The following is a 12,234-nucleotide window of genomic DNA, read 5'->3' as shown; positions in this document are numbered from 1 at the left end:
GACCAAGTATGACAGAAGAGGGATGTACTGTGGCCCTTAAGCACTGCTTTTTCAGGAAACTGCTGTGACTTAGGTGCTCATTTTCAGCCCTGTGAGAGGTTGACTGGAAGACGAGTCATCCATAGGGGACCACAGTCGGTCCCATGCCAAGATGTTAAAGGCTAATATCAATTCAAATAGATAAAATTGACATTTGGCTGGTACTTTGTTTTTCCCTGAACGCTGGACAGATTTACCAAAGTCCATGTGTAGCTTCACTTCAATACACAGAGAGGCTCTAAGCTAGTGTTTCTGCTTCTCTGAACCCTGTGCACCAGGGACTTAACTGATGCTTTTTCTGAGACAAAGGGGGGGGGCGGCAAGAAGTGAAACAAAGTTAGCTGTCTGTCTCACACAGTTTATTTAACAATAGGTAATAAGAAATCAAATTTAACAGTCTATACAGTGATCCAAAGTTCATATTTATAAGTAATCAATTTTAATTGCATGATTTACAACAGTTGAGGGTTTCTGCTTTCTATGTTCAAGTTTTACAGAAAGTGTGTGTGTGTCGGGGCAGGGCGAGGAGGGAGAAAGCAAGCGAAGAAACCAGGGACATTTCGCGTGTTAAAATCATCCCAGTGGAATCGTTTCTTACCCTCTTTTTAATTTTTTTCTGTTAGATGTAAAAATAACAAAAAAAATTCTTCCAAGAAACAAACCACAGTATATAATACATCAATTTGGCAGCTGCCCCTGTATATTTTGAAAAAGTCGTTTTTCTCTCTACATGTACAAATTATTTTAATACTTGAAGTTTTTACGCTCAGACTTACGGAATAGAAAATTTTCTGGAGCACAAAAGTTGACTTGAGGGGAGGAAAGGGAAATTTTTTTTTTTTTTTTTTTTACATTTTAAAAAGAATGAACATCTTTGCACCCAGAGAAAAAAAATTGGTATTTTAATATATATTTATATATATTTATATATATAATGTAATTTTAAAGTAACATTAACCCCCTTTGTCCTCTGGTTTTAGAAATGTTCTTTTTTAACTCTTCCATAAAGTGAGGAAAACAGGGAAAAATGTCAACCATCTGCACCAGTAAATAATAACTATTAATATTACATATTTTCATTAATTTAAAAAAAATAATAAAACCTATTGGAGGTGCAAGGCAGGAGCATGTGGGTGGCTTCAGACCTCAGCCTCCTCCAGTGCACACTTGAACCACACACACACACGGGGAAAGGCCGGTGGTAACCAGCCCTAACAAAAATATATTCTTTGTGTTTTATCATCCCTCAGGTTCATCTTGCATGTTTGCTTTAAACCACAAACAGCTACTGCACAGTTCTTATGTGTTCCAAGGAAAATTGTCTTTTAGGCTAAGAAAGATTCAAAAAAATTGTTTTCAGTACAAAACAGTCTTGTTAAGAGAAAATAATTTTTTTGCTCCCAAAATACTACAAGGTGTCTCTAGTGTATGTCTAGTGTACTCTGCGAGAGGTTTGAATTCAAGTCTGAGTTATCGGTGCTGAGTCCCAGGTCCGTGGCGCTTGCACCATGGAGGTTTGCCATGCCTGGATTGCTAGTGAGCTGAGAAAGCATCGAATTCTGGTCCGGGCTGGCAAAATGCCCTTGTTCCATGGGGTTGGCCTGGGCAGCTACCAGTCCCGGATGTGGAGAACTGGTCTGTGGGGATACGTGGTGTGGAGAAGGCTGAGGCTGCATCCTTGGGGAAGGGCTGGAGTGGGGGGGCTGAGACTGTGGCCGTGGAGAAGGGACAGGCTGGGGAGAACGCACTTGATTGGAGAGAGAAGGGATCTGCTGGCCTTGTAGATGTGGGGACTGAGCCTGATTTGGGAGCATATGCTGTTGGGGGCTCATGGGGTTGGGCTGAGCAGGGGACCCCATCTGTTGCTGAAGGAGTCGCTGCTGATAGGCCTGCAGACTGGCTCCTGCCTCTGCTCCCAAGGCCTGGGGGAGCTGGCCCATCTGTCCCATGTTCCCTTGTTGCATCTGTTGCATGTGATGCTGCATCCGTTGCTGTTGCTGCTGCTGCTGCTGCTGCGGGGAGTAGCCAACTCCTTGGGGCTGCTGGAATTGGTTGTGGTTGGCCATCCCAGGGCCAATTCCTGGCCCTGCTCCCTGCTGCTGCTGCTGCATCATCTGCTGTCGTCTCAAGATGTCTCGGAACTGTGAAGGCATGGTATTGTGATTCATGTTCATTTGCTGAGCCTGGGGGCTCATCCCTCCCATGGGTGGCTGGAGCTGCTGCTGTGGTTGCTGCTGGGGCAGGCTGGCCCTCTGGACTCCCGCCTGCATGGGATTCATGTTCTGCATGGCTGGATTGGAGTGGACCCCCTGCTGAACGGGCATGGCAGGGGGCTGCAGCCCTGGCTGGCCCTGGGGCATGCCAGGCTGCCCAGGGAGGGTTTGCGGATTAGAGTTGGCATACTTGGCAGCCCGCTGCTTGATGAATGCAGCCAACAACTGGGGGTTGGCGTGAAGGATACTAAGCACCTGTTGCTGCTGGAGGGGAGAGCTGGGAGACCTGAGAGTCCGCAAAAGGTTTTGTAAGGCTTGTTGAGACACAGTGCCTGGTTTGAGAGGGCTCACACCGACCTGGCCCAATCCTGGTTGGGGGGCCATGTTCAATGGCTGACCATGCTGGGCCACTGACATCATGGCTGGCCTTGGCATCCCAGACTGTAGTTGTTGGGGCTGAGGCAATCCTCCTTGGGCCCATGGTGGCTGTTGCTGCATCCCAGTGGGCCCCATCCCTGGCTCTAAATGTCCACTGGGACCTCTGGCCATGGGAGGTGGGTTCATACCCATGGGGCCCATTGGGTTCATCTGGGGCATCTGGTGCTGGATTGGCCTTTGAAAAATCTGCACATGGGCCATCTGGCGCTGTGTCTCAGCTGCCCTCTGAATCTGCATTGCCATTTCCACTGCTGCAGGCGGGGGCCCCGGAAGGGGAGGCTGAGCAGTCTGAGGGGGGGTTGGAGGGGTCACCTGGCCTGGTGCTTTACCCTGGGACACAGGGCCAGCAGCTTGAGTCCTGGGCAAGTAGGGCGGCATGCTGTTAGGAGGGGTGGGCTGAGGCTGAGAAGGGGGCTGGGGCTGGGGCGTCTGTGGGGTGGTGGGCTGCTGGCTGGTTGGCGTGGTTGGCGTGGCAGGAGTTGGGGAGGGCAGGCCCTGCTGCTGTCCTACCACACCAGTCCGCTGCATGCTGGCCATTCTCCTGCGGAGCATCTGGGCCTGCTGGAGCCGGTGCTGCAGCTGCTGCTGCCGGAGCTTTTGCTTGATGTTCAGGCAGAACGGCACAGGGCACTTGTTCTCCTGGCAGTGCTTGGCATGGTAGCAACAGAGGGCAATGAGCTGCTTGCAGATGGGGCACCCTCCATTGGTTTTCCGTTTGCAACCCTTGGTGTGCTGCACGACCCGTTTCATCTTCTGGCAGGAGGGCAGGGAACAGTTGGCATTTCGGCACTGGCAGGCGTGGACCAGAGACTGGATGCAGCGCTGAATGCTCAGGCGGCGAGAGTCTCCTGGGCTCTGGGTGGCCGCAGCCTGCTGGTTGTTGCTCTCATCATCTAAGCCGAGACCTAGTTTCTCCATTTTGTGGTCATGGTTTTTAGTGTTATAGCAGGTGATACACAAGTCATAATCCTGGGGAAAAGAACACAGGTGGCAAGGTCAACTCTCCAAGACTGAAGTCATTCAAAAGCATTTTACATATTCTGCTTGAGCTAAAAAGCCCCTTTAGTTCTACCACTCAAACAGGAAGGCCAGACCCCCGGAACCCTCCAGAGCCCTCCTCTCCCTGCCACCTGGGGCATACCTCACACACAGTACAGTGCCAGCGCGTCTCCACGTGGTGCTTGCACTCATTGCAGGTGTAGACAAAGCGGTCCTGGCTCTGGGTGTGCAGCTCCACTAGCATGCACATGGTGGACCACTGGGCTCTCCGGAGGGATGAGAACTCCAGGTGTTTGTCCCTCGCGAGGGTGAGGAAGGCGTCCCGCCCATCCATCAGATCGCAAGGGATGAGGGGGTCAGGGTCCACGATGGGAGGCAGGGAGTTGGCGGCAGGGCCGGCAATGAGACGAATGACAAAGAAGACCTGCAAAACAGATGTGCTCATTTTGACTTGGCAACTAGAGCACCACGCAGTGCTGGATCAGTAACACTGGACAAGCGAGTCAGACTGGCCGCCTGTGGGGCCGACACACTCTGTTAGTGATACAGCCCCCCTCCTGCTTCATGTCTCTGGTCTATTCTCTGAGACCGTCTACAATGGGCCTAAAATCTACACCTGATCTTTTCTACCTCCTTCAGTAATTCCTTCAAAATAAGAATGGACCAGGTCAGGTACAGCAGACTTTCTGCATAAGATGCAACTCATGGTTTAATTTGAATCTAATTACCAGACAAAACACACACACGCACAAAAAACCAAAACCAAACCAGACAAATCCAAGTTGAGGGAAATTTTACAAAACAATTGGCCTGCACTCTTCAACAAAAAGTCCATGTCAAGAAAGAAAATAAGGCCGGGAGCTAAGGCATGGCAACTCAACATGACACACGCTCCTTAACAGATGGTGATACTGGTTATGTTTCCTGAGTATGAAACCTAGTTTGGCCATGCAGAGGCTGTCTTCTTTCTTAGAAGGTACTCGCTGAAATAAAGGAAATGTAATAAAATGTTAACAACTGGTGACTCTAAGTGAAGGGTGTGGGGGGAGGTCCTTTATGCAACTTTCCTGTAAGTTTGAAACAACAAAAATGTTGGTGGGGTGGAAAAGGTAACAAAGCAAAACCTTATTTCTTGCTGTAGCAGCAGCAAAATTTTTGCTCATTGAAGTTTGAAAACACATAACCACCATTAATTCCCATAACCATTAGTGGAAAGGCTGCAATAGGAAGCTGGGATACATGTATTTGAAATGAATTCATATATAACTATAAACTCTTATTAACCTAATAAAATGTAAAATGGTACCTTCATGAGGTCAGGACCCTGTCAGCAAGTGCTGTACTGCCCTCTCTGTATTGTACCAGTTTTAAGAGTTTTTTAAGATAAGACACAGGCGAAGGGATATTAGGCCTCTATCATCGTAGGCCTGTTGACCTTAGTAGAGTAGTGGTATCTGGGAAAAGATGCTCTGAAAAGCTTTACAGGTCAAGCACCATTACAATAACTCTAAAGAAGGGTTCTGCCATAACCATTTCTCTCCCGGAGACTGCTTAATTGCTTGTAATTCCATACTCAAGCCTTCAGCTCCCTCTCCACATAATTAGCCACTTCCTGTAAGAACTGGATTACGATGTCTGAACAGAGTTGACTGAGACATTAAAAATCTGACATGAATTACCCTTCTCATCTCACCAGTGATAACGCTAATGGAAAAAGAACCCCAACGCACCCCACAACAAGTAGGTAATTTAAATAATGAAATAATTCAAAGTTTTAACTTCTCTGAGAAGAGGTTACAAGTGTATTTATGAAAGTTTAGCTTTTCTTCAATTCTCTCCACTTCCCAATTCACTTTCAGGAAGGCCAATAGTCAACATTTTTATTCATTTGCTTGGCCAAAGTTCCACTACAGACAAACTAGAGTTCTAAGGAACTTTGTTTAAAATAGCAAAAACATCCAGTAAGCCAATCTTCTGAACAACGGACAGAGGCACACCCACAAGATAAACTATGCTTGTGCTTTCACAATCTATCGTCACGTGCCACTTCACAACTGGGACATGTTCTAAGAAATGCATTAGGTGATTTCATCACTGTGGGAAAGAGTATTTACACAAAGCTACATGGTCTATAACCTAGTAGTGTAATTATATTGTATGTGCTACACTTTTATATGACTGGCAGCACTGTAGGTTTGTTTACACCAGCATCACCATAAACGTGAGTTATGCGCTGTGCTAGGACATTACTAAGGCTGTGACATTGCTAGGTGATAAGAATTTTTCAGCTTCATTGTCTTATTGGACCACCATTGTATATGCAGTCCATCACTGGCCAAAATGTCACCAAGCAGCAAATGACTGTGTAAGACACAATCCAATACCATCTAGATTTACAACAGCTACAAGTCAAAGCCACCTTATCAGTTCCTGTTCCTACCACCCTCTTCTTTCTTCTTCATGTGACTTCTCCCGAATTCCCAGTGTGGGCTCACGCCATACATGCCAACACGGCGGGCAGTGTTTCCTCTCCCGTCCGTGGGGCTGCGTCTTACCTCTTTGTGCTTCTCCATGGTGGCGTAGAGCTTCTGCGAGAGGTCGTTGGACACGCTGGGCATGCCTGGCTTCTTCTTGTTGCCCCTACTCAAGCTGCTCTTGTTCTTGCTCGTCTTCTTGTTATTCTTCTTTTTAGCATTTTTGCTGTCTCCCTTTGTCACCTGCAGGACAGCAAAGGAGACAAGAAAACATTAACGTTCTGTTAGGAAGTGATTTGAATAATATGAATGGTAAAAGAGAATCCTTTCTTTGAAACTAGAGGATATACTATGCTTTCCACCAACTGCTCTTTACTCATAATCTTTATTTTTAAGCTATTTACAGTAAACATTAGTTTTCTCCCAAAGAAGAATCCCTACACTAAGACCCTTCATTAAGACAATGGCAACCTTAGCTTTCTGACTGAAGAGCCCCAGAGTTTGGAGTCCCCTCAGGTCGAGCAATCCTATCCCAGGATTGAGGATGGGGAACAAGGAGTGTGGGGCAGTGAAGGGTGCATGGAAGTGGTGAGTCAAGGAATTGGACTCATTTCCTTCTCACATTCTAGAATTTTATGGACCTACTCCAAAAAACTATTGAAAAACATTCAATCAATGAATTTAAACAACAAAGCCGTAAAGAGTTCAACAGACTATTTAAGGGTGACTTTAGAAGGTCAAACTAAATGACGGCAATTCTAGACATGCTATATGAGTCAGTAACATCAGGAAAAGCTCCTTAGATGATTCGCCTACAAAACCAGACTCTGTACACAGGGGACTAGTAAACTGTGGTCCAGGCCTGTTTCTGTTGTTTAAAAGAAAAGAAGAAAAAGTGTCGGAGACAATATATGTCCTGCAAAGCCCCAACTACCCATAATCTGGACCTTTACAGAAGCTAAAGTTTACCAATCTCCGTCTCTAGATAGGTAATTTTGTATCCACTATTCAGGGGTTTCTTTCTGTTTCCAGATCAGTTTCCAAACTGGAAATCCAAGACTTCATTTACAAAGGAGGGGTCTCATGCTAAAAAGGTTTAAAGCCACAGATAGAGAACCTCAGTATTTCTTGCCCAATTTAAAGAGCCCTTTCACAGCTGAGAGCTTTGAGACCAAGTTGAAAGTTTAAGCTCACTTCTGATTATAGATGAGAATCGAGGTAGAAGTTGGAAAGGAAAATGAAAAGCCCTTACGTCTGTGCTTTCATTGCTGGTGTTTTCCTCTCGCTTCCTCTCTTCCTCCTCCTGTTCCAGTTCCTTAATGCTCTCTTCCAGAACATTGGGCCAGAAATCACCTTCAAAATACGGCAATTCCTTTGCACTTGTTAATCGATCTTCAGTAGCTTGTTTAAAAATATCCTGTGAAAATATCCATGCACAAAATGAAGTCTCTAATTTTTAAAAAACGTGTTATACAAAAGCAGTCACAGCTAATGGACATATGAAACACCAAGGATTAAAATGTCTCCTAGGCCTGGCCAGCGGGGCTCAGTGGTTAGAGTGGCAGCCCGTGCACGAAGGATTACAGGTTTGATTCCCTGTCAAGGGCACGTACCTGGGTTACAGATTTCATCTCCGGCCCCAGTTTGGGCTCTAGCGGGAGGCAACCCATTGCTGTGTCTCCCTCATATCAATGTTTTTCTCTCTCCCCCCATCCCTTCCAAAATGGCGGCAGAGATTTTTTTATCTAAGCACCATCCCTGGGAAGACATTTAGTGTCATAAACAGTAAAAAGGCCATCTTAAGTCAGTATTTCTGGTTTTCTCTCTCCTCCACCCACGAAGGCAGGGAGATTATCTGCCTTTATATAACCAAGTACCCTACCAGGACCAATCATCATTTACATGTGGCCTTTACCACTCCTGATGACAAAGGCAGTGCAATGTGAGGCACACCTGCCTGGCACCATCCTTGGAGTTCCAGCAGCTCTCACTGAGAAACACTGTTCAACACAAAGACTACAAATACTGGGAAATGGATAGTGACAGAGATCTGTGCTGCCGGGAAAATACCCAGCTGATAACTTCCTCCCCAAGAGTAAAAACAGGTAAGAAACTCAGTAGTTCAAGTTCTTATTATGAGAGGCCCTATAATTACGAATGGCTACTAAGAACACATTTTTAGTTAGTCACATCTTTAAAACAGAAATTTACTTATCTAAGAAGACTCTTTGAAGGCCTAGTTTTTACTTTGAAAAAGTTTGACTATAGAAAAGAGAATATTAAACACTGATGTACTCAACTGACTGCTAGGTTTGGCAATTTTTAAACATTTTGCCAGATATATTTCACCTTAATAATTCAGGCAAAATAAAAACACTTTACCAAATTATCATAATTTTATGTTACATGGAAGAGGAAGAACAAATAGAAGCTTTTTAAGACAGTTAAGTGGCAGAATACAGAGCAGCAGGATTAGTAAATTGCTCTTCTATCACTCCCCCAACTCCTCCTGACCTTGTAGTCATGGACAATTCGCTCAGACACGGACTTGTCAAGCATCTTTTTGTACCACTCCTGCAGTCGCTTGGGCTTGGGTATCTTCTGGTCAGGAGGATGGCAATGGAAGATATAGTCGTCTCCCTCACTTGGGGGACATGCCCAAATATGCCCTGTTGTATAACTAACACAAAGAGAAGAAATATTGAAGAGAAATGATCATCCATTCTGGGAAGAATGCCATACAAGGTGCAAGTCAGTACAGAAGCCAATGATTTCCCCCCAAGACAACACAAAGTACACAATGCAGCATCAGATCAGAGTTCTTAGGCCAGTGCTTTGCATAACCGCAGCACTAACAATGGAGCTCACATGGCTTAGTTCTTAGAGGTTCTATGGAAGCTAGTTGGATCCCAAAATCCCAAATTTGCATTTAGCGACCAAATGAAAGCTACAATGCAAAGGGAAATGGATCCGTTTCGATAAGAAAGCTAAACAAAATCCAAGTTGTTGAGAAGAAAAACCTGCAAGGTGAGGTGGTAAGGAACCAGTCTGACATATTTTTATCACCTCCAGGCCTCTGTTTTTGGTTTTGATACCCAGGTATAAAGGGATCAAGGCAAATGTTCAAGGTTTGGGCCCTAAATGAGTAACAATCAACTCTGAAATCAAACTGCTCCAAACAGCTTAACTGAACAAAATGAAACTGGGATGGGGGGCAACATCAAAAGCGCTCCAGCAAAAAATGAGGGTCCAGTTTTAGTAGATGAAAACCAAAGCTGAGAAAAAAGAAAGTCATATATCTGCATGTTTTAACTTGTATCTTACCACTATACCACAGTGATAGTTTAAACCAACTGCTTTTTAACTTACCCTAATTTCTTGACATATTCTAAATATCCAATTAGGATTTCATAATAGACTGCAGTCCTCAAGCATTTCGGACGGAAGAAATGAACACTATCGAGGTATGATATGTATACTCTCCTACAACAAATGGGGAGAAAGAAACCAAGTCAGGTCATCACATGCGTTCTTATCGATGTGACTAAAAATACAAGCTCTCTCTTCTCTTCTGTGCTTTTTAAAGCTCACCTTGTCTGCAGGGTACTATACTAGATCATGAACCCTTTAGGGGAGCTTAGTGAGCCTAAGGCTCTATTAGCCCCAGCACCCAGCAGTGCCTGAAACATAGTGCATCAGTCAATATTTATGGATCCAAATGTGATCTGGCAGCATTCTTATTCTGGCCTTTATACTATTTTGGAAACAAATTCTAAACCATACGCTACCTCATTTGCATGACATTCAGTCACATACCTCTTCACACAACCTAAATTTAAGCCCACTTTCTGAAAAGTAATGAGTTTGTTTCCCATTCACAACCCTTTCCTCATTACTATGACCACAGAAAGGCAGTACTGAACAGTACTTTATGTTTTTTGTTTTATTTCAATACTACACTTGAGAATTTGCGTTTCTAAACCAAGCACACCAAACACTTTCTTGCCCGTTTTGCTTCCTCATCTCCCTGCCCACTCCCACGCACTCCAGAAGGGAAGGCAGCCCTAGTAAAACCTACCTCTGGTTGGGTGGGGGGCAGTCCGAGCCGTACTCCTGAACGTGCATGCCAAAGAAGCACAAATCAACACCATCAATCTCTTCAAAGGCAAAGAGGGCTTTGGTTCGATAGGGAAAGGATTCGGCCATCTCTCCACTATCCACAAACCTACACAGTTCAGGTTGGAGGGAAAAACCACAGGAACTCATTCAGATCAGAACCGTCAACAGTGAGCACGCACGAGTGAGTGCAGATCCATGAAAGAGATTACTAGATACCTTGCTTTCATGCCTGGTTTGACTTCCACAGTTTTGTCAGAAGCATGAACGACACGAACAGTGACTTCTCCTGACTCAGGGTGATTCTGTCGCCTCAGAAAGTCATTCACACGATTCTCTAGAAAGGTGCCAAGCCTGGTAGATGGCAACCCTAGGAATGTAGAAGTTAAAAGTTCAGTAGCAACCAAGATGCAAATTTATTACTCTCAGTCTTAAGATTCAATATCAAATCTCATGTCTGCTTTTTCAATACAAATAGAGCAACTTGCTGGGTTTTACTAAAAGCAAGCAATGTGGTCAATACTAGAAAGCATTCCCCCCGTGGAAGACTTCACGAATTTGTGTATCATCCTCGCATGGGGCCATGCTGACCTCTATCATTCCAAATAGAGTACATGTGCAGTTACAGCAAGCATGGTAGTCAATACTTTTTAAATGTTATTTTGTCCAACTTTTTATTTTGAAAACTTTCCAGTTACAGAAGAGTTAAAACATAGACCACCCATATGCACTTTGCCTCGACTGCTAAACTAATTTTTTAAAAGAATGTTTTTATTGATTTTAGAGGAAGGGAGGGAGGGAGAGAGAAACATCAATGTAAGAGAAAAACATCGATCAGTTGCCTCCTGCACGCACTCCGAGCAGGGACTGAACCTGAAACCTGGGCATGTGCCCTGACCGGGAATCGAACCAGTGACCCCCTCGGTGCACAGGACGACGCCCAACCAACTGAGCCACACTGGCCAGGGCTGCAAAAATAATTTTTAAAAAGTTGTGTATTACGAGAAACCTTGCAGGAATTAAAGCAACCTATAGATCAGCAAAGAATTGCAAAGGTACTTATGAAACTAAACCAAATATTGTAAGATAAATTTTAATATTAATTGTATAAAATTTTTGGCCACCAGTCCCCCCCCAACCCTCAATTGAAAAGATCATATAGAGGTCTAAAAGCAGCCCCCACTAATGATATGGACAAAACTGAGGGAACCACTCATGGGATGGCAATTCTGGCCAAATATTTCCACACCTAGCCCCCATTAAAAAAAATGCCCCAAATATGGAGAAATGCCTAAGTAAGAAAAACAGATTTGCCATTTTACAATCCCTGATCCCTGAAAATGTTTTTCTTAGGTCTATCGAATTTCATACCAAAAAGTACAATACAGTTCAATTCTAAGTACATACATTATAGAAAAGTTATTTTTAGTTTGGTTAAATATTTTAAATAAGGCTGAAACAAAGCAATTCATCTTAAGTAGCTTATTCTTAACTATGCATGCTTCCGTGAAGTCTTGCCAAGCTGTACCTGTAAAAATGAAACTTACTTTTAGCAGAAAGCTTATTTTCTTTCCTAGTTCGTGCAGTTTTCTTTAAACAGCCATCACAGAAAAACCTAAAATGTAAACCAAGACTTTGCTTACAAAACTTAGAGAAAAACTTAATGTATACTATACTATCTTAAGTATGTATAAAGTTAAAATTCAAAAAATGACCTGGGAGAAATAGAAACATTTCTAAATATATAATAGTTAATACAAACAATATACGAAGAGCTTGTAGATACCCTTCACACACAAAAAGGGAAAAACCTAATTGAAAAATAGGCAAAAGACACGAAAAAATGTGAAGGGCATATAAATTGCCTTACATGTGAGTGAAAAGATGATGAAGGATTACAGATTAAGACAGGAATTTTGATTTTTGGGCAATCACACTGGCAGAAGTCTGTGTGC

The 12,234-nt window shown here is 44.0% G+C and overlaps 1 protein-coding gene across 1 annotated transcript in view; it reads right to left on the bottom strand.

Annotated features, from left to right (window-relative positions):
• Positions 1 to 1,375: 1,375 nt before the first annotated feature.
• EP300 (EP300 lysine acetyltransferase) overlaps positions 1,376 to 12,234 on the bottom strand; it is a 71,445-nt gene continuing 60,586 nt past the window's right edge. The window contains exons 23-31 of the mRNA XM_081128639.1: positions 11,827 to 11,894; positions 10,499 to 10,649; positions 10,242 to 10,388; positions 9,533 to 9,646; positions 8,678 to 8,843; positions 7,416 to 7,580; positions 6,245 to 6,406; positions 3,832 to 4,113; positions 1,376 to 3,659 (exon numbers count right to left, since the gene is read on the bottom strand). Coding sequence (XP_080984765.1) covers positions 1,461 to 3,659; positions 3,832 to 4,113; positions 6,245 to 6,406; positions 7,416 to 7,580; positions 8,678 to 8,843; positions 9,533 to 9,646; positions 10,242 to 10,388; positions 10,499 to 10,649; positions 11,827 to 11,894 — 3,454 coding nt within the window. The 3' untranslated portion in view covers positions 1,376 to 1,460. The remainder of the gene's footprint in view (positions 3,660 to 3,831; positions 4,114 to 6,244; positions 6,407 to 7,415; positions 7,581 to 8,677; positions 8,844 to 9,532; positions 9,647 to 10,241; positions 10,389 to 10,498; positions 10,650 to 11,826; positions 11,895 to 12,234) is intronic.

This window comes from Miniopterus schreibersii, assembly GCF_964146895.1.
Source record: "Miniopterus schreibersii genome assembly, chromosome: 2".
Taxonomy (NCBI): domain Eukaryota; kingdom Metazoa; phylum Chordata; class Mammalia; order Chiroptera; family Miniopteridae; genus Miniopterus; species Miniopterus schreibersii.
Note: the sequence above shows the minus strand (reverse complement) of the source record. Positions and strands in the feature narration are given on the sequence as shown.